Genomic DNA, 23254 nt, shown 5'->3' on the forward strand with positions numbered 1-23254 from the left:
GGCTGCCATGGCATGACAATGAGAGAGCTAGGCATCTTTCTTTGCAACACAAGTTCCCATTTAATTGTTTTCTTTAAAAAAATGAAAAGGATCTTTGCAAAGCAAAGTTGGCAAAGCAGATTTTGCTAAAGCCAAATAGCTTAGATAGCTATTTAGGTAGCTACTTAGGGAGTAGGGCATACAATGGTAGAAAGCAGTAGAGAAACGCTGTTTCCCTTAAGCATTTACACACTTCACTCTGTGCACTTTGTGTGGGTATGACATTTTCAAGGAGTGTTGGGGTGATAGCTGAAAATTTGGGAATTGGAATCCTAACGTCTCTCGAGCTTGCCAGTTTTGGGAAAGCTAGTATAACATCTGCCCTATAAAGTGTGTGCTTCCAAGACTCAAATATAAGATTACTTGAGTCAGAGGGAGGCAGCCAAAACTGCTTTTCCAGAGGCAGGTTTCTACAGCAGAAGGGGAAGACCCTCATAGTGGCAACATCATGGGCTTTTTGTTACGATTTCACAGGTGATGAAGGAATGGGCTGAAGCCGACAACGAAGCCAAGAACTTGCCTAAAACAGACCGACAAGCACTGAATGAGGTGAGGTTGGCCAAGAATTGCAGTGAAATCCATGTCAAGATTTGGTGGTCCAATAAGATTGGTCAGTGGATTCCTCACTTATGGGATTCTTTACCCAGTGTGATACAGTTGTCCTTTCCATTCAGGTGTTAGAATTAGCTTTAAATTCCCCTGGGTTACATTTTGATTTTTGCATGGTTTACAATGCAAGTTAGCCTCTGGAAATTGTTTTAAATGTTTTAGCTGAGCTGGAATGACAAGGATCCTCTGTTTCCTTCATCTGTTGTTTGATTCTATTCTGTGTTTATAATAGTTGCATTCTTTTTTTTTATTGGAAAACAACTCGAATGGGTTTCTACTCTGAAAAAAGGCCCAAACATGTTTCACCAAAAACAAAACAGAATTTGAATCAACCACATTGCCTCGTATCTGTTTCTTTTGGCCTGTCTGCGAGCAGACGTTGTGGCCTATCTTCAGTGCATATCCATTGATAGCTGCCAATTTCTAACCATTGATTTTTATTTTTTTTAAAGCATACTTTATAAGAAGCCTCCAAATATCTTGGGACTACCTCCCTTATGGAGATTGTCTGGTAATCTCCCCTAATGACCTTTTGGTTCTTTCCGTAAAAAACAAACCAAAACTAAACTTTTTAATTTAGGTATTTTAAAAAGCTGAGATTCTCATGCTGCTCTTTCAAAAATGTTAGGATCTACCATTTTTCATACAGTAGAATTGCTCAAATGTGTTTCAATCTTTTAATCGTCTTTCTGATTAAGTATTATAAGCCATCCTGGGTTTTTTATTTGACAGCCAGGATATAAATTCTCTGAACAAATTCAAGTAATTAATTAAACATCTGTTTCTAGGAGAACATGCTCTGCATGGAAGGTTTTGTTGTGTTTGGGTTTCATTGTCTCTATAGGTGGCTTAAGTAATTTTAAGTTTTTAGTGCTAATTTTATTGCTTTTTAAAGAGTTCGTTGTTGTTGCTTTGCTATTGAGCTATCTTGAGCCTTGGAGAAAAAAAAGGGAGTATACATATGTCTGCAGGTGTGTTCAGGAATATAATTTTATATTTTGCTGTAATAAAGCTTCCATGGTCTCTAACCCAGGGTTTTTCCCAGGCCCATATTCACATTGCTTTAACAATACAGTATTGGTGCATCCTTAAACAAATGAATGCCTTCCCTGTTCTTCTTGCTTTCTAGCACTTCCAATCTGTCCTCCAGACACTGGAAGAGCAGGTGGCTGGAGAGCGCCAGCGGCTGGTGGAGACCCATCTGGCCCGCGTAGTAGCACTGCTTAATGATAACCGTCGTGCGGCACTGGAGAACTACTTGACTGCTGTACAGAATGACCATGCCCAGGTAACTCAATGGGTAGGGAAAGGTAAATGGTAGCTTGGAGAACTGTATGCATTCAGGGATCCCCAACCTTTTGGGGACAGTGGAACTGTTTCAGATTTTGAGCAAATCTTGTAGATGCTCTTGCAAAATGGCTGCCTGCAGGGGCTTATCCATTTCACAAAATGGCGGCCATGTGTTGTGGTTGCAGAGCTCTTTTTCTCTTAATCCCCCCCAAAAGCAAAAGAAGAAAAATGTCCCCCAATTTTGCAGGGAAGTGTTTTTAAGGTATTGCTGAAAACTCCCCCAAATAATTAAAAAATGGGTCACATTATTTCAGCTCCATCCACTATGGGAACCACTAATAATGTGCTGGAGGCTCCTTATATCTGGCCTTGGATGTGAAAACTCCATGGGCACCTTCTTTGCTGCTCTTCAACAGAGAAAAGAGCGGCTTCTTATAGTTATGGAATACAAGAATACAGAATCAGCTTAAGCAGCTGCAAAGATATACTCACTTCTCCTGCATTCCAAGGAGCATAATCAGGAAAATGTGCTAATTCTCATTGGCTATGTATGGGTTGGAAGGGAAGGGAAGGGAGATGGGACAGCCAATTTGAAATACAAATACAATATTCTAGCTGATTGTTCCACAGTTCATGTGCTCCTGCTACACCAACCGAAACAGTTTTAAAACAAAAGTGGAAAATGCATTGCAGATAAGGCTACTAATGAGTATGAATCATTATAAAGAGGGGAGATATTTGATTCCCTTCTGAATGTTAACAGTCTGTATCTCCCATATCTACATGGGAACCACAATGCAGACATAGGCTAACGTTTTTATTTCTCAGAATGCCATTTGGAATTGATTTCAAAATACGTGTATTAGCATATACATATGTACTTTAGGAAACATGTACATGAAAATGCATACAAATGTTCATTGGAGCTTTTTGAAAAAAATAAATTCAAGTCAAACCAGAAATGGGCTTAAGGTCAAAGAAGTGAGTTGTTGAGCAGAACCAGATTTAAGAGTCATGACTACATAATGCCTTCAGGGTGGGGAAAAATGTTCAAATACTCTTTGTTGGGAACATAAACAGAATGAAATGGCAGGCCTCCTAGAGACATCTAGTTAGGCACCTGGGAGAGTACCAGTCTAGATAACCCTTTGGTCTGATTTAATTGGATTAATTATATTTGGTTGATCTAATTGAATGAACCACAGTTGTTCAAGTTCACACAATGCACTAAACGATAAAACATGGTTTACAAGCTACAATGGCTGGGTCCACACAACAGCCAAGCAAAACTAAACTAATCACGTTATCCCTTAGTGTGATGTGTTGGTTAGTCTCTTGTATGACTATGAGTGCTTTAGATTCTCCTTTGCTCAAGTCATTATACATACATATATGAGCCTGCATGTATCTGCATAATGCAGCAGAATGAGATTGTACAACTGTGGTAATGATTACCTTAACTTTGAGAATTCCTTGCTGTTTTTTAAAGGTTCCTTAAGTCTCACTTGTTCTCCAGAGGCTTTCTTCAGGTATCCTAGCTGTATAGCTACTGTTCCCCCCAGCCCTGTGGTTGGTCCAGAATAAAAGTCTTCTGGATAAGGAGTGTGTCAGTCCAGTAGTCTCTAAGGCAATGTCCCATACTCCAGTGCAAAATGAATGGTGAATTGCAGTGTGTAGTTGAGTGTTTGAATGCACAATAAAACAACTGTTGAGACAGAGAGAGAGAGATTGAATTGAAATTGAGCTGGGAGAACAAGAAGCAGATTCTACATAGGGATTTCAAACGAAGTAGACCATGTTCTTGGAATACCACCTAGTCCAGAGCAGGTGCATAGAAGAGAAAGATGCTCTTCCCTAGCTTTCTGTTTCTTGTATGCAAGTGTTGCAAGAAAATATGCTTTAAGGAATAGAGTTCAAGACTATGTAAGGTGTCGTCATGCTGGTGGAGAAGCAGTCATATGATGCCATCCCCATATGATGCCCTGAAACTGACAAAGAATAGAATTATGGAGCAGGAAAGTGAGTCAGAATTCATAATGCATGTGGTGTTAGTAGTGCTATTAATTAATGAAGTTAGGAATGATCTGTTCCCTTACAGGCAATTTTCCTAAGTTTCATGCTTTCCTGGTATGCTATATTTCAGCTCCTAGAATTATCAGCCAGAATAGCCACTGGCTCCTCTAAATGAGGATTCAAGACATCCAGCACATCTGGAAAGCAGCGTTGAAGAACGCTGATGTAGACAAGATAACTGCAGAATGGCAAGTGGGGAGCTTAATTTACTCCTCCCCACCCCCATTCTCTGTACTGGTTTCCTGCTAAAATCCCAGAAGTCACTTCTAGGGAATGACATCCAGAAATAAAACAGAGTTCACCTCCCCCCACCCCCCGCACTTTCTTCTGTGCTGTGCTCCCAACTCCAAACTGGGCGTAGGATAATGTGGTAATTTTTTTTTCTAGTGCTCTGCCAAAAAATTTGTCTGCAGTTTTTCTTTCCCTTTCTCACTCAGTTTGATTTCTTTTTCAAAAAAATTTTCAGTGAAATTCTCATGGGTGAAATACAGTTTTCTTGTCCTTATTAGCTGGGCAGACACCTCCCTTTCTTCCTAATGCCAAAATGGGGATCTTAACATGTTAAATGTGCCAGGGTCTGTGTGGAAAGCACTCACAATGTTCATTTTTCTTGTGGCTCCAATTCCTGTAAACATCAGGCAAAGTAAAGTCTCCTGTCAGTTGCACTCAGCTCTGGTGACCCCATGGATGTCCATGAACCAAGTTGTTTCCATGGTGGCAATACTGCAAAGGGTTACCCCTCCCTTACTTCCGTAGTCTTTTTCACCTTCCCAATCTAGTGTACAGCCTTTCCAAGTCTCACTCCGTTTAGCTTTTTCAAAATCAGCCAAGTTGTCTTGGTTGTGCTGCCACCTGGGCTGACCTGTGCCTGAAATGGAGGAAACCAAGTGAGGCAAGGAAGATGATCCCATGTGCTCAAAGGCAAGCTATTGAGAGGAGGCAAGGAATGGCAGAAAGTTAGCCAAGGTTCAACTAATTTATGTCAAGCTCTTCTTCTTTTGACCCAGCCGGACCGCATCCTGGCAGCTCTGAAGAGATATGTGCGGGCGGAACAGAAAGACCAGCGCCACACTCTCCGCCATTACCAGCATGTGGCCGCTGCTGATCCTGAAAAGGCTGAACAAATGAAGTTCCAGGTATGATTTTCTTCTCCCTCTGGCCGCCATTTTGGGTCTTTGCAACTACTCTAGAAAGTATCATTCTCTGTTGTTGCATGTTTTCCCAGGTGTATACCCATCTCCATGTCATTGAGGAACGGATGAACCAGAGCCTTGCATTGCTCTACAAGAATCCCCAGCTAACTCAAGAGCTCCGAGGAGACATAGGTACATGTGTGAGATCCTTCATAGCCCAAATATCATCCCTCTTCAACTCTTCCAATTAAGTGTCCCCTTCTCTACTCACCCTATTGTTTGGAAATTAGGACATCTTCCCAATTTCTAAGGCCAGCCTGCTCTTAAGTATAAAAACATTAGTCACCTCAGGGGTTGGTTATTTAATTTAATATTCTCATTGTATCATTTCTACTGCCTAGGGTGATTAATTTTCTAGATATTTTTATATGTATCCAGAGGAAGGAAGAGGCACTGTAGAATGACCTATTGGGAGAAAAGGGGTCAATCTAAAAGGAATATATTATTATGGTTGGTTGCACAGTCAGCCAGATGTTTAGACTGGTTTGGGCATTTTTATCCACCTATCAAGTCCTTCCCAAGGACCTGGGATAGGCAAATGTTGTTGTTTGATGGTGTTAAAGGTATCATCACAGGATATAAGCTGTTCCAAGTAAAGCTGCCTTTTGCAATTGAGCGATGGTGATTTTGTCAATGCCAATGGTGTTCAAGTGGTGCTCCAGATGTTTTGGGATTGCACCCAAGGTGCCTATTACTATCTTTGCTTTCTTTTGCCGCAGTCATTTTACTTCTATTTTCAAGTCTTTGTATTTTGTGATTTTTCTCCAGTTCTTTCTCTTCTATTCTGCTGTCTCCAGGTATTGCAGGGTCTACTATCCAGACTTTTTTGTCTTTCTTATCAACAATTGTTGAGTCTGGGGTATTAGGTGGCAGGTGCTTGTCTGTTTGAATTCTAACATCCCAGATTACTTTAGCTTCTTCATTTTGTATTACTTTGTCTGTTTTGTGGTCCCACCAGTTTTTGCTTGCAGGCAAATGGTATTTCTTGCAGATATTCCAATACACCATTGTTGCTACTTTGTATATTTGCCATGGGCAAATGGCAAACAATTTTCTTTCAGTAGTCCTGCAGCTGCTGGCCCTGGTTGCTCAGCCAGTAGTCCTGGGTCCTGTAGCCCACTTGTCACCTGATGTCCAGGAACTAGAACACCTAGCATGGTCCTTGTTGACCCGGGCTACAACCAATCCAGTAGAGGTTTCTGTAAATTACCATATTGTTTATGGGAGAAGCACTTTTCCTGTGGCTCCTCTAATGAGACCTGTCCAGTATGGTTGAACCTCTGGCATAGCTCTCATCCTCCTCGGAGCACGCAAGCCCCACAACCATGTCAAGGTAGTGCCTCACTGGGGATGATGATAATGGTGATGGTGATGATGATGATTCCTTCTTAACTTGTAAAATATCTTGGTTTGGTCCTGTTGTCCATTTGCAAAGTGCATCCGCCCTATTGGGTGAGGGGCTGGATTTTTCTCAGAGGGATAGTTCTTCTACAAAGAATGAATGAGTCTGAGCATGGCTTGAAATAAAAACCTTTGCGAAAAATTGGGAAGTTTTATAGCAGACAAGGTAGAGTCTCAAGTCTGTAAGTTAGGGCTCCAAATAATCTGCTTCCTTTTTCTCTGTCTTCTAGAGGAGCTGCTGCGATCTGAACGGGTGTCCACCAATGACCTGCTTACTACCTCCATCTCTGAGACCCGCACCACAGAGGAGTTCCTACCCATGGACAGCGGTGAGGACCTAGCTTCTGAGAGTCGTTCTTACCCACATGATGGAGAAGGTGGGTCAGTTAAGTTGCTCCTCCCCGCTGTTTCGAATCCTTGCTCGTAGAAAGAGTAGAAAGAGAAAGCTAACTAGTTCTGAAACATCTAACTAGATCTTAGCGTGCAATAAATGAAAAACGCATTCCCAATCTGACACAGATAGAATGAGAATCTTTGGGAAATAAAAAAGAAGAAAGGTTTTTAAAATCAGCAGAAGAAAAACAGTGTATCAATTCATTTTTGTTTCTGGAACTCTCTGCTGCTTCAAGTCTGTGTGTCTGCATTTGATATTATTATTATTATTATTATTATTATTATTATTATTATTATTATTTTACAGAGCAGTTGAATAATGTAATCCTAAATGTTAGGATAGACAGTTTCTGCTTTCAACTGATAGAAAACAGTTAGATGAACCACTGAAAGATGTTGAAGTGTCAACAATATCAATATACAGAAAAATATATTCCTGTTGTAAAAATGGTTGGTTTGGGTTATAGGTTGGGTCTGTTAAAGGGCAATAAGTTGAAAATAATGCTGAGCTTGCATGCAAGTTGAGAAGGACAGCTAGCGAGATTATCTAAGGTCAAAGATGCAGGAAAAAATATAGAAATTCTGTTACATGTGATAGGGAAGGAGAAGACCATAACTCAGCATTAAAAGTACATGCTTTTCTCCAGTAGAAAAAGGCTATTTGGGAACAAACAATAAAGACCTTTGCTGAAATTTTCAGAGAATTCATAGTGTTGTTCTTTTATCAACATTCAGAAAGTGGCTTAAGAACCAATATATTTATTATGGCATAAACTTTTGCTGGTAACATTAAAGGGTCATTGAATTGGTTAGCAAGACCTTGGGTGCACAGTCATTTTTGTAATGCTGGAAGTGCTTCCAGATGAGAAATTAGGGAGAGGACATCATCCAAGCAGGAAGTAGACATAGTCCAAGCAAGAAGTGGCCTTGTCCAGAATAAAACCCACTTTTCTCTTGTCTTATCCACTCCTAACACCATTAGGCATGATTTTAAGTGACTGAAAATTATCAATAGTTAAAAAGGAAGCTGAGGTCCACCAATAAAACCCCAAAAACTTTATTATAAAATACACAGAGAGGAACTAGATAGACAAATGGTCTCACTTGGATTGTCAGCTTCCTACAGGCTGTTGGACCACTTTTCCTGTACAGTGGTACCTCGGGTCATGAACGCTTCTGTTCACGACCAATTCGGGTCACGAACAGCACCGTTCGCAAAATTCTGCTTCCGTTCACGAACGGAATCGGGTGACGAACAGGTTCCGCAGCCATTTTCCCTGCCGTGACACATGGTCGTGGCTTCCTGTAGGGAGGGGGACTCTCCCTCCAAGCAATAACTGCCTCTCCACCTGCCTTCCTGTCCTCCACGCCAGAAGTCATGTCGAGCAAGGTTAGCGTTCTCTCTCTTCATACTGTACTTTGTGTCATATTTTTGTGGTTTAAAAAAAAACACACATATGGTTCAGAACGGATTAACCATAATTACATTGAACTTTATGGGAAAATTTGATTCGGGTTGCGACCAATTCGGGTTGCGACCAGAGTCGTGGAACGAATTAAGTTCGTGACCCGAGGTACCACTATATTTATAAAAATCAACCGTTGACTCAGTATTCAGGTTCATAAAGAGGGTTGCCTAATACAATTGATCCTCAAAGAGAAAGCCTTACTGATATTTGGTATCTGTTTCATTTCCTCCTTTAAAATAGAGTGATAGTCTAGTTCATCTAACCCATCAATAGGGTTAAAACATTATATAGAGCCACAATGTGGTTTTTTGACGTTGGCTTGACATATCACGATTAAGCAAACTTTTGTTTAGCACAGCATGTGAACCATTGTCAGCAAGAAAAATGTGATGTTTGCTCTGTTTTGGTTTGCTGTGACACAGAATCTTTCTTTCTTACACGTGTTGGGGATGCCAAGCTAAATGTAACTAACTAGGTATGAAGGATTATCCAGAAAGTTGATAAACCTCAGTGCAGAAAAGGGAGTAACCAAAACTCAAAACTCACTTGGAGAAGGATTTCAGAACACTGCCCACTTCAAAAGAGAAAGGAGTTAATGGGAAGGAGTTCCACTTAAAAACATGGAAAACCACTGCTATACTAAACAATCCTGGATTAGCTAGACCAGTTAGCTGACCTGATATAAGACAGCTTCATGTCTGGATTCTCATAACTTACTTAACTTGGTTATCAAATCATCTTATTTTCTGGGTTTCAACAATACATTGAACCATAAAGTAACCAGATGGTCTGGGTTGACCATTACATTAAGTCACAAACCAAGATTAAAACTAGCCACGCTTAACATGTTGCCTATAAGCAGATGCTAAATCTTTAATTAACCAGTTGAGTCTATTGTGTTAACCAAGATTTTGTGTTTCCCTTCACCTGAACATTATTTTCTAATGAAAATTTAGGGATACAATCCATTCCCAGATAGGACCAAACACTTAAAGATCTATCTGTGGTTACACTTCTTTAATAGTGGCCGTACTCCACTACTGCCTCTGAGTTGCTGATGAATTGAAGACACACAAGGGAAAGCATTGCTAGGCAAAAATCAGGCTGTGTTCATCTTGAGTCTTGCTACTTTCTCTTACAAGAAGTGAATGCCTAAACCAGTGATGCTGTAACTGAGTACTTAAAGTGGTAAATCTCTTTCGGGTAGAACTTGGCTCCTGATGACTTCATGTCCATGTCCATGTAGTCTTCTTGGCACCAGGACAGGCAGTTTGCTTTCTTCAGGCATGTTTTTCAACTTGAAAAGTCTAGCGCAGTGTTTCTCAACCTTGGCAGCTTTAAGATGCATGGACTTCAACTCCCAGAATTCCCCAGCCAGATTCTGCCTGGGGAATTCTGGAAGTTGTTAAGGTTGAGAAACACCACTCTAGAGAATCACACTCTTGCTAAGACTGAGAAGATCCAGGTATAAGTTCACCCTAGGCCATGTAAGCATTTTGGGCAACTCCTGGGATATGTCCCCACATTGTGCTTTGCAAATTTAGGAGCTGCATTCACACAACATGCAAAACATGCATACCTTTAACCTTGATTAGTTTGTTTGTTAAGCTCAGAGTATTATGTGAACCCAAATCATTTTACAGGTAGTCCTCAGGTTACGACCACTTGTTCAGTGACCATTCAAAGTTACAATGGTGCTGAACAAGGAGGACTTATGACTGGAGTCCTTGGGGTTCTCTGACTTTGGTAGTTTTCTTGCAAACGTTTCATTCCCAGCTAGATAACATTTTCAGTGCACATTAATGAAATGCTTGCAAGAAAACTGCCAAGCTCAGAGAATCCCAAGGACTCCACAGTTCAACCCTGAGCTACACATATTCACTTCTGTTGGTACTTATGACTGGTCCGTGAAGTTGAGGCTGCTGTAACATCCCTGCAATCACATGATCGCGATTTGCGACCTTCCCTGCTGGCTTCCCACAAGCAAAGTCAATCACTCAAAGTGAGTCGCTCCTGCTGCTTTTTCTCCTGAGGAGCCCCGCTATGGAGTACGAGATCCCTGGGACACCCCCACCCACCTGCATTCTGTAGCAGCTGCTGCTAGCCTGTCCACACTCTGTAGCACTTGCCTATGTCTCCCGCCTCAGCGCCCACCTGCAGCCCTTGCCAGCCTGCTTGCCTAGGACTCCAGTCACGTGGGGTCTTCTCTTAAGGTCCTGCATGGTCTCTAGATTACGACAGCAACTGGGACTGCTGGGTTTGTCATCACTAAGTGATGTGGTCACATGATGTCGCACTTTATGACCACATTGCTTAGTGATGGAAATTCCGGTCCCGATTGCCATTATAACCAGAGGGCTACCTCTATTAGCTTTTGGTTCAATGCATTGTGCAAAGCTAGAAAATGAGTTAATTCAGTAGCTAGTTAAGTGAATTGTTGTAAACACAAGCATTCTTTCTCAGCCCAATCTATCTCTTGTTCTCGGGGGAGAATTGAGGAAGAGAGTACCCTGTTTTCTGCTCCTGGGGAAGAGGTGGGCACATCAGCTTTGTCTCCCCTGTCTCAGCACCATGTTGTGTGTCTCTTGGCCCTTCTTCTCAAAATTATCTTTCTTTTTCTGTTCTCTTTTTCCTTTCTGCCACACTCTCCTTCTCTCCTTCTGGTGCTGTGTGGGGAACGGACAGATTCTGAATCAGCCGACAAGAAAGGTAAGTCCTCATCTCTAGATCTTCATGGAGTCCTTCTCTGTATGTTTAGTAGCAATTACTGGGACCAAAGGAGATGGGCTTGTTGTTTGTTACCACCTGAGGTCTCTGTTCCTCTAACCCTCACCTGATTCTTTTCTCCACAGCTTCAGGGTTGGCAGAATATGACTATCCGACTAGTGACAAAGCCTTGCTGTATGAGTATGAACATAAGGTAGGTTCAGAGGAAACCCTTTGGACTTTGCTATTTTCAGTGCTGTTTATTACATTTACAGTCCTCCAAACTGGAGGGAGGATTATGTGGGATCCTCGAGGAATTGGTAGACTACAGCTTCCACAGTCCTAGGGCTAATGAGATTTACAGTTCAGTAACATCTGGATGAATGCTGTTACCTTGTTCTAAGTCAGTGTTTCTCAACCTGGCTGGCTGGGGGATTCTGGGAGCTGAAGTCCAATGTGTTCAAGTTGCCAAGGTTGAGAAGCACTGTTCTAAGTAGTTCAAAGCAATATATGTGATTTACCTCTCCAGTGTTTTTTTTCTCCTCCTTTTTAATATGTTGTTAGGATTGATACGCTGTATTATTTAAATACAGTGATGTTTCTATAATATGATTAAAAATTGTTAACATTCTATTTAGATAGCTTAGAGTATTGAGAAGAGAGAAGAGGAAGAAAAAGTACTCTAGCAATATTAATTACAATGTAGGATCTCAATATTACACACATAATTTTATTTGGCTTTTTCATCCAAAGTTGAATATAACATTGAAAAAAGAACCACTATGATTCACACTGAAGTATTTGTTGTATAATAGAGGTTTCAATCTTAAGCTGATTCCTTAATATTAAATAAGTGTTAACCTCATGACATCATTCAGAAGGAGATCAGACTAAGAGAGAACTCCATCAACTTTATTTGAGACAAGTGACCAAAGTCTATATTGGCTCTCTTTATTGTTTGATGTTCTAGGTCAGTGTTTCTCAACCTTGTTGGTTTTACGATGTGTGGACTTCAACTACCAGAATGCTGGGAATGCTGCTCCCATGCTGGCTGGGGGATTCTGGGAGTTGAAGTCCACACATCTTAAAGCCAACAAGGTTGAGAAACACTGTTCTAAGTCATTGATACAACATGGAAAAATGGCAAAGGGCCTCATAGATTCAGTAATATGTACTGAGTCCATCTCTTTTCCATATATTATTTGTACTATGTCTATGGAGACATTTGAGATGAGTGTGCTTTCAAATGAATAATTGCCCTCTTGTAAAGGTTAATGCATTGAGGTTGTCCCGTTGTGTGGAGAACTGCATCATGTTCCCCCATGCAGTTTTCCAGCCTGAAAGGGGAAAATGCTGGACTGTTTAGGTTGTAAATTGGAGTAAAGGAGCTATGCACTCTGTATGAGGACTAGATTGCAGTTGTCCCATGTGACTGGAGTGATTTGGCACTAAGAGGAAGACAGTGTTGCTGGATTACCCATTGTGCTTTGTGTCTCCCTGGTTGTGTAATCCAAATCTAAAACCACCTCCTGTCCTCCCCACAGGTCAATGTGTCTGCCTCAGATGTCAAAGGCATGGTGTACAAGTCCCAAGAAATCCAACGTGATGAGCTGGTAAGTAGCTTTCAAGGCACATTGCCTTCCACCTAATCAAGTGGGCCTCAGTTCCCCTAACCTTCCTTATGTGCCATGTCTGCCCCATCTTCATTCATTCATAACCCAAACTCAAATGTCTCCTCCTTCAATCTAAGGACCAAACTAGATATGACAATGGTTCCCTGGTAAATTTCAGTGGTAGCATCTCAGGGACCTTCATGTCTATATGCTGCCTGCGCACTTTGCATTGCTCATCCCTGGTTTAATATATAGCATTTAAAAACTATATAAACATAGACAGCATGGGGGCCCAATCTAGATTGGGGCCCAACTTTGGGGGTGGGAGGGGTTTTTAATCCTTTAATCTTTTTGGAAGCAAGGAGACAAATAGTTAAAACTAGATCCAAATGCAGTCAGGCTTTTTAGTAAAAAGCCACACCTTGATCTAACATGGAAAATTATACATCTCACTTGGTCCAGAGAATTGTGTGAAATGCTCTTCATTTAGCATCCTTTAAAAAAGTAAAAAATAAAAGTAGGCAAAGCTTTGGGTTCAGTCACATTCTCTCCGGTTCATTGTGTGCAAAATTGAGGTGAAACTTTAAATATGGAAAACTTGGTAGGTTTGGGTTTGTTTTTAATTTTTGTTTTTGCATTTAAATCATGAATGAGTCACCCTGAAAATGGACCACCGTCCTTGAGTAGGCTCACCTTTTCTGTGTTCCTCTTACCACTGCCTATGTGTTTATCCTCATCTACTGGGCCCATCTGCACAGCTGCCCAAAAGGACAAGACAAATTCCATAGAGGATCTCCTTATTCCTGAAAATGTAACAATAACAGAAAACAGCAGCAACAAAGTCAATAGAGATTGGCTGCAGTTTCATACGTTCTAGTCACTTTTAACAATATGTCATTTACACCAGTGTTTCTCAACCATGGTGGCATGAAGATGTGTGGACTTCAACTCCCAGAATTCTCCAGTGAGCCATGCTGGCTGGGGAATTCTGGGAGGTGAAGTCCACACATCTTCAAGTTGCTAAGGTTAAGAAACACTGATCTACACTAATAGCACCCACCCGTTTTGGAGGAGAAACAGGATGTTTAGATTCAGAACCCCCATTCCAGGAATAGGAGTTTTGTATGTAGACTTCCTGTTTCACGCAGTCATTCACATCTGGTTAGGCTCCTCAACAAACATATCCTATTGCTACATGCAAATGGCAGTTTGACTCCAGCATATAATCAGTCATCTTCTCCCTCTCCCCACAAACATAGATTGAATGGCAGTGCCTAGCATTTCTTTGTCAGGTGCTTGTGTGATCCCTGTTCAACTCTGTAATAACTCTCAGATATAGCTTTTTGCTCTATCCAGGACCCCTTTCTTCCTCCTTTCCTTTCCTTTCCTTTCCTTTCCTTTCCTTTCCTTTCCTTTCCTTTCCTTTCCTTTCCTTTCCTTTCCTTTCCTTTCCTTTCCTTTCCTGTCCTGTCCTGTCCTGTCCTGTCCTGTCCTGTCCTGTCCTGTCCTGTCCTTTCTCTTTCCCATGCAGACAGCAAGGCACAGACAACCTTTCTTGAACTGGGTGTTACTGTTACAGCTAGCTCATATTTTGCATTATTTCAGAACTCTTGGGAGAATTCCATCTGCTGCTGGTGATTTATGAGTTTAATCTATCTGTTTGCTTTAAATTGTCCTCCAAAGATGGTTCCGTTTGTGTCACTTCTTCAGATTTATTGTCTTCATGGGGAACAATTTGGATCTATTTTGCCAACCTTGCCTTTGTCTTAGACAGATGCAAAGCAGTCATTTAACTTCTCTACAATATTTCTGTCTTCCTTAAGTGCTCTTTTTACATCTTGATGGTCTAATGACCCAAACCATTCTCTGGCAAGCTTCCTGCTTCTAATGCAATCCTTTTAACATTCTTCTCCTTGGCTTTTATATCTCTATCTAGATTCTATTCTTTTTTTCTTTCTTTCTTTCTTGGCCCAACCTTATTAGGCATTTTATTATGCTTAGTATTTCAATTCTTTGAGGATTTTTCCCCACATGGGCAATAGTTCTAATTTTTTTTCCTAAGGGACACACTTTTTAAACTCTGTTTAGTCGCACTAATACTTTCTTTGAAAGCGTCTTTGAAGAAGTGCATGCAAGCTCAGATCTGCCAAGTTGTACATAGGTTTGTGGACAGTTGTTTGGATCTTTCTTCTTAAAGGATTATTTACAATTTGTCTTACACCTAAACAACAACAACAATTGTAGATGTTGAGAGCTACAGATATTGACTTTCATGTCAAGCTCTACAGTACTGTTGGCTGAACTAGAAGTAAACAGGAGCAGTTTGAAGCCATCAGTTTTAATTATCTTGAGTGCTTACAGTAGAAAGGTGATGTTTAAATCCAGGCTGCAAAACCCTGGCTTGCTCTGCCATTACAGAAAGCATAGCAAGAACAGTCAAGAACAGAACTGGGGAGTTTGTAGCTCCAACATAATGGAAAGAAGCTTCTAAAAAAGCTTCAAAGCTATTCAAAGCTGAGTTGCAAAATAAAAGAAAATAGATTTTCATATCCATAGGCACTTTTGGAGTCCTCGCAAAGCAACTCACAAATATATTAAACCAGGCTTCCTCCAGCATTGTCCTCCAGCAATGTTGATCTTCAAGAGCCTCGAATTCCCAGTTGGCATGATTTTGTGAACCTGAAGGCCCACACATCTGGAGGGCACGAGGTCTGGGGAGGTTGCAATCAATCAACTGACAATTAAAGTCAGTTTTAAATGGAGAGTTAATTAGCAGAAGTGGCAGGAGCAGCTTCAGCAAAACCTGAGAATAAACAACTTATGAAACACTCAGATGGATCTGGTCAAATGCCTATTTAGCACAGCATCCTTGCTCTGAAAGTGGCCAGTGCTCACAGAAAAGTCATCCAGTAAGGATACAAGCATTATAGTGTTGTTCTGTTTCTTTGCTCAACAACTGAAATTGAAAAAGATACTGCTTCCAAAATTGGAGGTAATATATCATCACGAGCAGTAACTGTGTCTTATTTTTGATGGATGTCCTTGACCTTCATCAATACTTGTAGGTGGTCCTCCAACTGATGACACTGAAAATGTAGGGTAAGTAGTGGGAAAACATGGCCCATCTCTATGGAAGCCCATAGACTTCTCCCATAGAAGGGAGTCCTTCATTTGAATCCAGGGAAATACATGCATCCTGCTGCCCATTAGTCTTTTAGTAACTGCCTCTTATTATCAGGGATTGATTCCTGGAACCAGGTTTTGAACAGATCATCTTTCCCTCATCTGGGATTAAAAACAGGGCTTCTTCTGCAAAAGGAAGTTTCCTTTGCCTCGTCAAATTGTTATGTGTGCTTTGTCTAATATCTTTACTATTCCCTTGGTTGCATGCTTAATTCCAGATCCCCATTAGAGTCAGTTGACTCTGTGCCCTGCATACATCTGTTGTAACATAAAACTGGCTATACTTGGCCTCAGTCTTGTGGTGGTTGATAGTTAATTCAGCCTTTTTTCCCCCACAATAATCACTGGCACTGGATTATTCAGCAGAAAGCAGAGAAGCTGGTTTGCATCTCAAAATTCCCCACCAAAAGGAAATTTCTCTTGGGGAGATTTCATCTTTTTAAAAATCATCATTCTTTCCATGCCTGAGGTCATCTCTGCTTCATATCCCGTTCCACTTCATTGTTTATGGTTTTTTTAATTGTGTCGGAAGAATAGGTAATTTCTCTGATTTATGGACCCATAAGGATGGTAGGGAATTGGGAGGAGAAATAAGAGGTAGAAGCTGCTTCTCTCTATGAAAAGCAAACATTAGAAGCAATAATCACAGCTTTGTTCTCTACCAAATCCAGAGAGACAACAAACTCTAAGCTTTGGTACTTCAGTGAGTGTTTGCAAGATGGGCATTTTAGCCTGCTGAAAACAACTTCCAAATAAAACAAATTGGGATGAAAAACACAAACTGTCTTTTTAGAACGCCAATATGTGTCCAGGCCCACACAGCATTATACATCTGAATTACAGAGGCACAAAGTAGACTTATTAACATAAGCGTTGTTTGTAATCTCTAAAGTCTCTGAAAGTCATACCCAATTGAACCGATGAAGGCAGATTGTTTCTAACAATGTCCTGGGTTGTCAGAAGAAATCCAGTTCTATATTGGCTGTGAATGTTTGACAAATGCCACAGGGATCAAAAGCTTATTTCAATTACTCCTGAACTTTGCAATGCTTGTGGCAATCGTTGCTAATCCCTTTCTCCTTAAAAATAAGCAGTGCCTTTCGTGTCCAGATCCCTTCTCAGGCTTTATCCCAACCACAGCTTTATGAACAAGCCATATGTTCTTGTCACAGGTGAGAACTAAGCAACCTTAGTCATTTCAGAATTCAGACGGCTGAGAATCAGATTACAAGGGAAGCAAGCTGCCCCAGTCAAGTAGCAATTTCTCCATATTGCTGGAAACATGCCAGCGCCAAAGTTTTTAAGACGGCCGCATTCAACTGTAAGGTCCCAAGATTTATAGAATAATGATGCCAGCTGAATCTATAAAGCAGGAGTCAGTAGGGCTGAAATGTCAAATTTCTGTTTAATTTATTGTGGGGTTGGGGTCTTACGGAGCAAAATGGGTGCTTTGGGTCTTGCAGAAGCTTAATGCATCCATAGCACCACTTAAAAAAAAAAAAAATCCAAATGGGGTTAATTATTCCAACAAGGAGGGGAAATGGAGGCTTGCTTCCTGCAGCCCAGACAGAGCCAGGTCAAAATAGGTTGTCCACCTTTGCTACAGTCCAGTGTTTCTCAACCTCGGCAACTTTAAGATGCGTGGACTTCAACTCCTGGCTGGGGAATTCCAGGAGTTGAAGTCCACGCATCTTAAAGCTGCCAAGGTTGAGAAACACTGTTGTTGTTGTTTAGTCGTTAAGTCGTGTCCGACTCTTCGTGACCCCATGAACCATATTGCGCCAGGCCTTCCTGTCCTTCACTGCCTCCCTGAGTTTGCTCAGTTTCATGCTCATTGCTTCAGTGATGCTATCTAACCATCTCATCCTCTGCCGTCCTCTTCTCCTTTTGCCTTCAATCTTTCCCAGCATCAGGGTCTTCTCCAAAGAGATCTCTCTTCGCATTAGGTGACCAAAGTATCTGAGCTTGAGCTTCATTATCGATCCTTCCAATGAGCAATCAGGGTTGATTTCCTTTAAGATTGACTGGTTTGACCTCCTAGCAGTCCAGGGGACTCTCAAGAGTCTTCTCCAGCACCACAGTTCAAAGGCATCAATTCTTCGGCGCTCGGCCTTTTTTATGGTCCAGCTCTCACAGCCATACATTACTACTGGAAAAACCATAGCTTTGACTATGCAGATCTTTGTCGGCAAGGTGACGTCTCTGCTTTTTAATATGCTATCTAGGCTTGCCATAGCTTTCCTCCCAAGGAGCAAGCGTCTTTTAATTTCATGGCTGCAGTCTCCGTCTGCGGTGATCTTGGAGCCCAAATAAATGAAGTCTGTTACTGCTTCCATTTCTACCCCTTCTATTTGCCAGGATGAGAAACACTGCTATAGACAAAAGAAATTTTACACTTAGAGTAATTTACTCCATTCTTTGGTGATTAATCTTCATGGATTCTCTAAAACCTCTAAAGCCTTCTGTACCTCATACTTTCTGGACTTCAGCTCCCGGCTCCCCCAGGCAGTGACCATGTTATCTGAAATTATGAGGTTTGAAATCCAGCACATCCAGAGGTTACCAGATTGGGGTAACCTACCTTATAACTTCTCCCCCCTTCTTTTCTGGCCTTGATGGAAGTGGCAGTTTTGTTCCTACAAGTCAGACCACCCAAAACTAAAATTGTAGAACTCGTGGCAGTTTGAAGTGGCAGTTGAAAGAAGAAATCTCCACATCTCCCCTCCCCAAGGATTAAGTGCAACTCCCAGCATGTTGCCTCCACCCAATATAAAACCAGTTTCTTTTTTTCCCCCCATTTTAGCACACCTAAGCCCTGCCCTTGCATCCAATTCCTCCAGGCAGTTTATAGTAACAATTAAAATACATGCAATTTAATACCACCAGATAAAAAAGAGTTCAGGAGCAAGCAGGCAAAATCTAACAAAATAGGGCATTTAAAAAGTTGGTGGTTGCACTAGGACAAGCCCCTGCCCAGTGATAAATGTTTGTGTGTGTGAATAATCCCCTCCAGCAGTTATTAATAAGTTGCTATGAGAGAAAGGTGGTTCTATTTGGATATTCTGGTTCTAAACTCTGGATTTAAGCAGAAAAGTTATGGTAGAGCAGTTGAAATGGACTTGGTCTTCATCCAGAAGAAAAATAATTTCTTTCTCCTGAACATCATTTGGTAGCCACTTTTAGGTTCTAATTTGTCACTAAATCAGCCAGCGTGGTCCTTTTCTGGACAATTGAACACTGTAGCCATAAGCACACAGCTGTTCTTTTATTTCTTTCAAGGGATACAAACATCTTCCTGTAATATTACAGTACCATGTCACCCCACCCCATTGCACCCCTATCCTGAGCTCCAAAGGCAATATTTTGTTACCAAGGCAAAGGTTGGAAAGAAACTGAATTATCTGCCAAATTAATTTAGCTGCAGATGTTTAGATATAGCAGGAAGCAATGTTGTTCAAAATCGCACGGCATGGTTAGACAATCTGTATGATACCATTGGGCAGAGTTCTTTAACCTCTGCATTTTGAACTCAAATTTCATTTCTTTGTATCTCTGTTGCTGTCATCTCCATCAACAGCTGGAGCATCCATTCCAAACAGGTTGGAAAAGCAGTGGTTCTAATTACTACACATATGGCTTTTCTTTCGTCAAAAATCTGCTATTTTAAGAAAGCCTATTCTTCCATTGTTCTACGCCATTGTAGATACAAGGTGCCTTCTTTAGTTACATGAAGATTGTACTAAAATCACACTGACTCTGTTTTTCCGCAGGAGCCTGATACCTTGGTAACCATCAACCGAGGGGCCCTGATTGGCCTCCTGATAGTAGCAGTGGCTGTTGCCATGGTGATTATCATCAGCCTCCTGATGGTTCGCCGAAAGCCATATGGGACCATCAGCCATGGCATTGTTGAGGTACCTTTGGAAAATACTATCTGCTTTTGGAGTGCAGACAAACTTCTGGGATTGCAGGCTTTGAGAAGAATTTCAGGCTCCATAAAAGCTTTTGAATGCTTTCACCCATGTCGGGTTTTCTCCACTCTCTTTATTTATCTGTCTGGGAGTAGTGGCATGTGGAGAAGAGTACCGTCTGCTGCCTTGATGCACTGCAGAGCTCGAAAGCACATGGTGGCCTCCCAGGAACTGTGGGTGTTGTAGTAATTCCTGGAGCCTCCCTCTTGGTGCATTGTTCACCAGGATGGCAGACACACAGGGGAAGGGATTCCATGAAATGATATCAACAAGAAGGGAAGACATGCTTGGATAGGAGCTAATGGAAAGGGTTTCTGAGAATCGGGGGAATTGACTGGGATGGTATTGGCATATCCTTAATAACTCTACTCATCGATATTCTGAGCTACAAGCATGTTGGTAGAAGCTTGGTGGACTCCCATTGCTTGGCCTAACCCTCTTCTCTTTTTGCAGGTGGATCCCATGGTTAGCCCGGAGGAGCGGCAGTTGAGCAAAATGCAAAACCATGGCTATGAAAACCCCACTTACAAATTCTTTGAAGAGATGAACTGAGTTCCTTGGGGGCTGGGGGTTGTGGCATGACTGGGGTGGTGGGCATGACCATGTGGATGGAGGGGATGGCATCTACAATGGGAGAGGGGTAGGTTCCACCCAGAGCCCTTTTCTCTTTCTGTGCCCCATCTGAGCCTTGCTCCTACCACCTCGTCCACCTTGTTTTTGTTCTTCCATTTGCCATATTCCTCCTGCCTCACACTTTCTGGGCTTTATAGCTACTGCTACTAGCCTACTACTTGCCATTTCTCCCACATCTTCAATTTCACTTCTCAAGGTTTAAATGGCTATATAAACACGCACACGATGGTTGTGTTCATACAACATGCTTAACCAGCTTTGTTACAAACCTAGGGGCTACATTTCCAGAAGCACTAAGCTTGGTTCATTTTAATCTTGCTTTGTCTTTTTTTTTTAATGGCTTAGCATGTTGGGCAAACGCATCCTTTTTGATTAGTTTCTGATTTGATGTACTGTGGAAGCCCACCACATTGGATAATTCAGTCATCAGGTTCAGCATGTTGTGTGAAGCCAGGCAAAAACACCAAGCTGCCAGCATCAGGGTTCTTCTCTTGTATTTTAGCCAACTTATCTGAATGGGTAACTGCATGCTGTGGAGAGAATCATCATGCAACCTGGGGGCACCAAAAGCCACACCATACACCCTTAAAACTTGTATGTTCAAATCAGTAACCAGTGCTCATTTATTGTGGGACTTTCACATGTGCATCATCTGAACTCACACAGGGCCAAATCTCATGTTAAAATGGCAGCCCACAACACAGTATCCCAATATCCATACATCGCTTCAGAACCCCTAGATACACACTTCACATGGTTTTCCATGAAGCAGTAGGCACTACATATTCCATGGCACTCATTTGTGACTCCACTTTGCAGGGATTTTCTTAAAAAATGGAACACCTCCAGCATACATGTCAGACAAGGGGTACCATTGCACGCTAGAATTGCCCATTGCTAACCTGGCTTGCCTCTGGCATAGAGACCAAATTCCATCTCCACTTGCTTGCCTTTTTCTGTCTCTGCTTATCTTATGCTTCCTTACTACACTGAACTCCTCACTCGTTGCACTTAATTTATTGGAAAGCCAGCTAAAGAGGGTAGCCTGGGGTAAGTTAGCATCCATCAGCACTTTACTTGACTAGTTTGGAGAGGGGAGATATGAGGATTGAAGCTCTTTTCTTCCATGCAGACACATTCTGTTCCTTCCTCTTTCCCCCTCAAAGTATGTAAAGGATAAAAGCAGATTTGCTGAACACTCTGGCTATGTTCACACAGTTCAGTTAACCAGTCCAATTACAAACCTAGCAGCCGCTGAATTCACACAATATGCTAAGCTGAGTTTAACTTGTTTGATTTGGGTAGCTTAACAAGTTATGTGACTCATTCTTTTATGGTTCAGTGATTTGTGCAAACCCAGAAAACAGGTTAATTCAGGAATGAAATTAAGCTTGTTGTGTGAGCACAGCCCATAAGGCTGGTCTTTCCCCAGCCCAGAAGTTCAGGAGCTGGGAAGTAAGTTCCGTTATAGGGCTAAGCTCATAAGCATATATACCTGTTTGTTGTTATTTGTTCCTTACAGTGGGAAGGTTTTCTTCCAGTAGCAATTTGCCACATGTCTTGATCACTTTACAAAGTATCTTCTGAGAGCGGCCATCCCAGGATCCCAAATGGGGGAAGATAGGGAGCCAGTTGGACCATCTCTGGTGCCATCTCTGCCAAATGCTCTGTAACCTTTAGCAGCTACTAGACAGAATGGTGTGGAGTAATAGTCCTATTATTGCCTTTGGGTTGAACCATTTTGCTATTTTTTTCTTGGGAGGTGGACTAAGGAAGATACCTATAGTAACAGGGTTCTTGAGATCACTCAGAAGAGGTAACCTTAGAGATGCTTTTGTTTTGGTCCCCCTTAAGCCATAATCCAGCCTTCTCCAATCTGGGTGCCGCAGAATTCCCCAGCTAACACAGACACTGCTGAAAATTCTGGGAGTTGAAATCCACACATCTGGAGGATGGCCAGGTTGGAGAACCATGAGAATTGGAAAGGGACCATTCAGGCCTGCTGTGTGCAGAAATTCAAACAAGCATCCCTAGCAGATGATCATAAAACCTCTGCCCAGCTACATCCAGTGAAAGGGAGCCCACCACTTCTTTGGTGAAGCTGGGATAATTCTTTGGAGAAATCCCTGGGCTAAGAACCACACTGGAGAGACAAAAGAAATCAGTTCTTTTCTCACTTTCATGTAGTGAAGAAAGTTACTTTCAGAGTCAATAATCTTCAGGGGTGGGAGGCCCTCACCCTCACAACCACCATACTCAATGTCTGAGAAAAAAGAATGTAAGGCTTTCTCCCCTGAATGCCTTCTGCTGTGTTTCATAGTTACCTTCTTGTGCCCTGCCCTGTTTACCTACTAGATCTTGTTTGTTTTTAAGCTGAGGTTTTTGAAATCAAGAGGCAATGTCAGAAAGACAAACCAGGAGATGGAATTCAATTGCCAGCCCTCCCACCAAACTAATAAAATATTGTCACTTCTCTAAGCGTGGTGCTGGACCTGGACTTTTCAATGAATGGGAATATTGGAGGTGGATGGGAATGGGAATGGAAAAGAAATTGCGGTAAGAGGGAGAGGTGGGTCACTCTGCTGGAAGGATGCAGAAGAAGTTCAAGGGATAACTCTAGAAGGCCAAGTAAGTTCTCACAAACATTGGAGGCCTCTTTCTACATACAGTAAACAGCATGT

General features: G+C 41.7%; 1 protein-coding gene across 2 annotated transcripts in view; it reads left to right on the forward strand.

Annotated features, from left to right (window-relative positions):
- APLP1 (amyloid beta precursor like protein 1) overlaps positions 1 to 23051 on the forward strand; it is a 39108-nt gene extending 16057 nt beyond the window's left edge. Inside the window, exons 8-17 of one of the 2 annotated variants that reach the window (XM_088140017.1) lie at positions 514 to 588; positions 1778 to 1936; positions 5019 to 5147; positions 5237 to 5336; positions 6836 to 6982; positions 11153 to 11176; positions 11320 to 11387; positions 12718 to 12786; positions 19740 to 19883; positions 20394 to 23051. In XM_088140017.1, the coding sequence (XP_087996143.1) occupies positions 514 to 588; positions 1778 to 1936; positions 5019 to 5147; positions 5237 to 5336; positions 6836 to 6982; positions 11153 to 11176; positions 11320 to 11387; positions 12718 to 12786; positions 19740 to 19883; positions 20394 to 20492 (1014 nt within the window). In that variant the 3' untranslated portion in view covers positions 20493 to 23051. The remainder of the gene's footprint in view (positions 1 to 513; positions 589 to 1777; positions 1937 to 5018; positions 5148 to 5236; positions 5337 to 6835; positions 6983 to 11152; positions 11177 to 11319; positions 11388 to 12717; positions 12787 to 19739; positions 19884 to 20393) is intronic. The other variant, XM_088140018.1, reaches the window with a different exon arrangement.
- The last annotated feature ends 203 nt before the right edge of the window (positions 23052 to 23254 follow it).

Source organism: Python bivittatus, unplaced genomic scaffold, assembly GCF_059951505.1.
Source record: "Python bivittatus isolate LINGU-HERP-01145 unplaced genomic scaffold, Pbiv_v1 ctg000310_np1212, whole genome shotgun sequence".
Lineage (NCBI taxonomy): Eukaryota > Metazoa > Chordata > Lepidosauria > Squamata > Pythonidae > Python > Python bivittatus.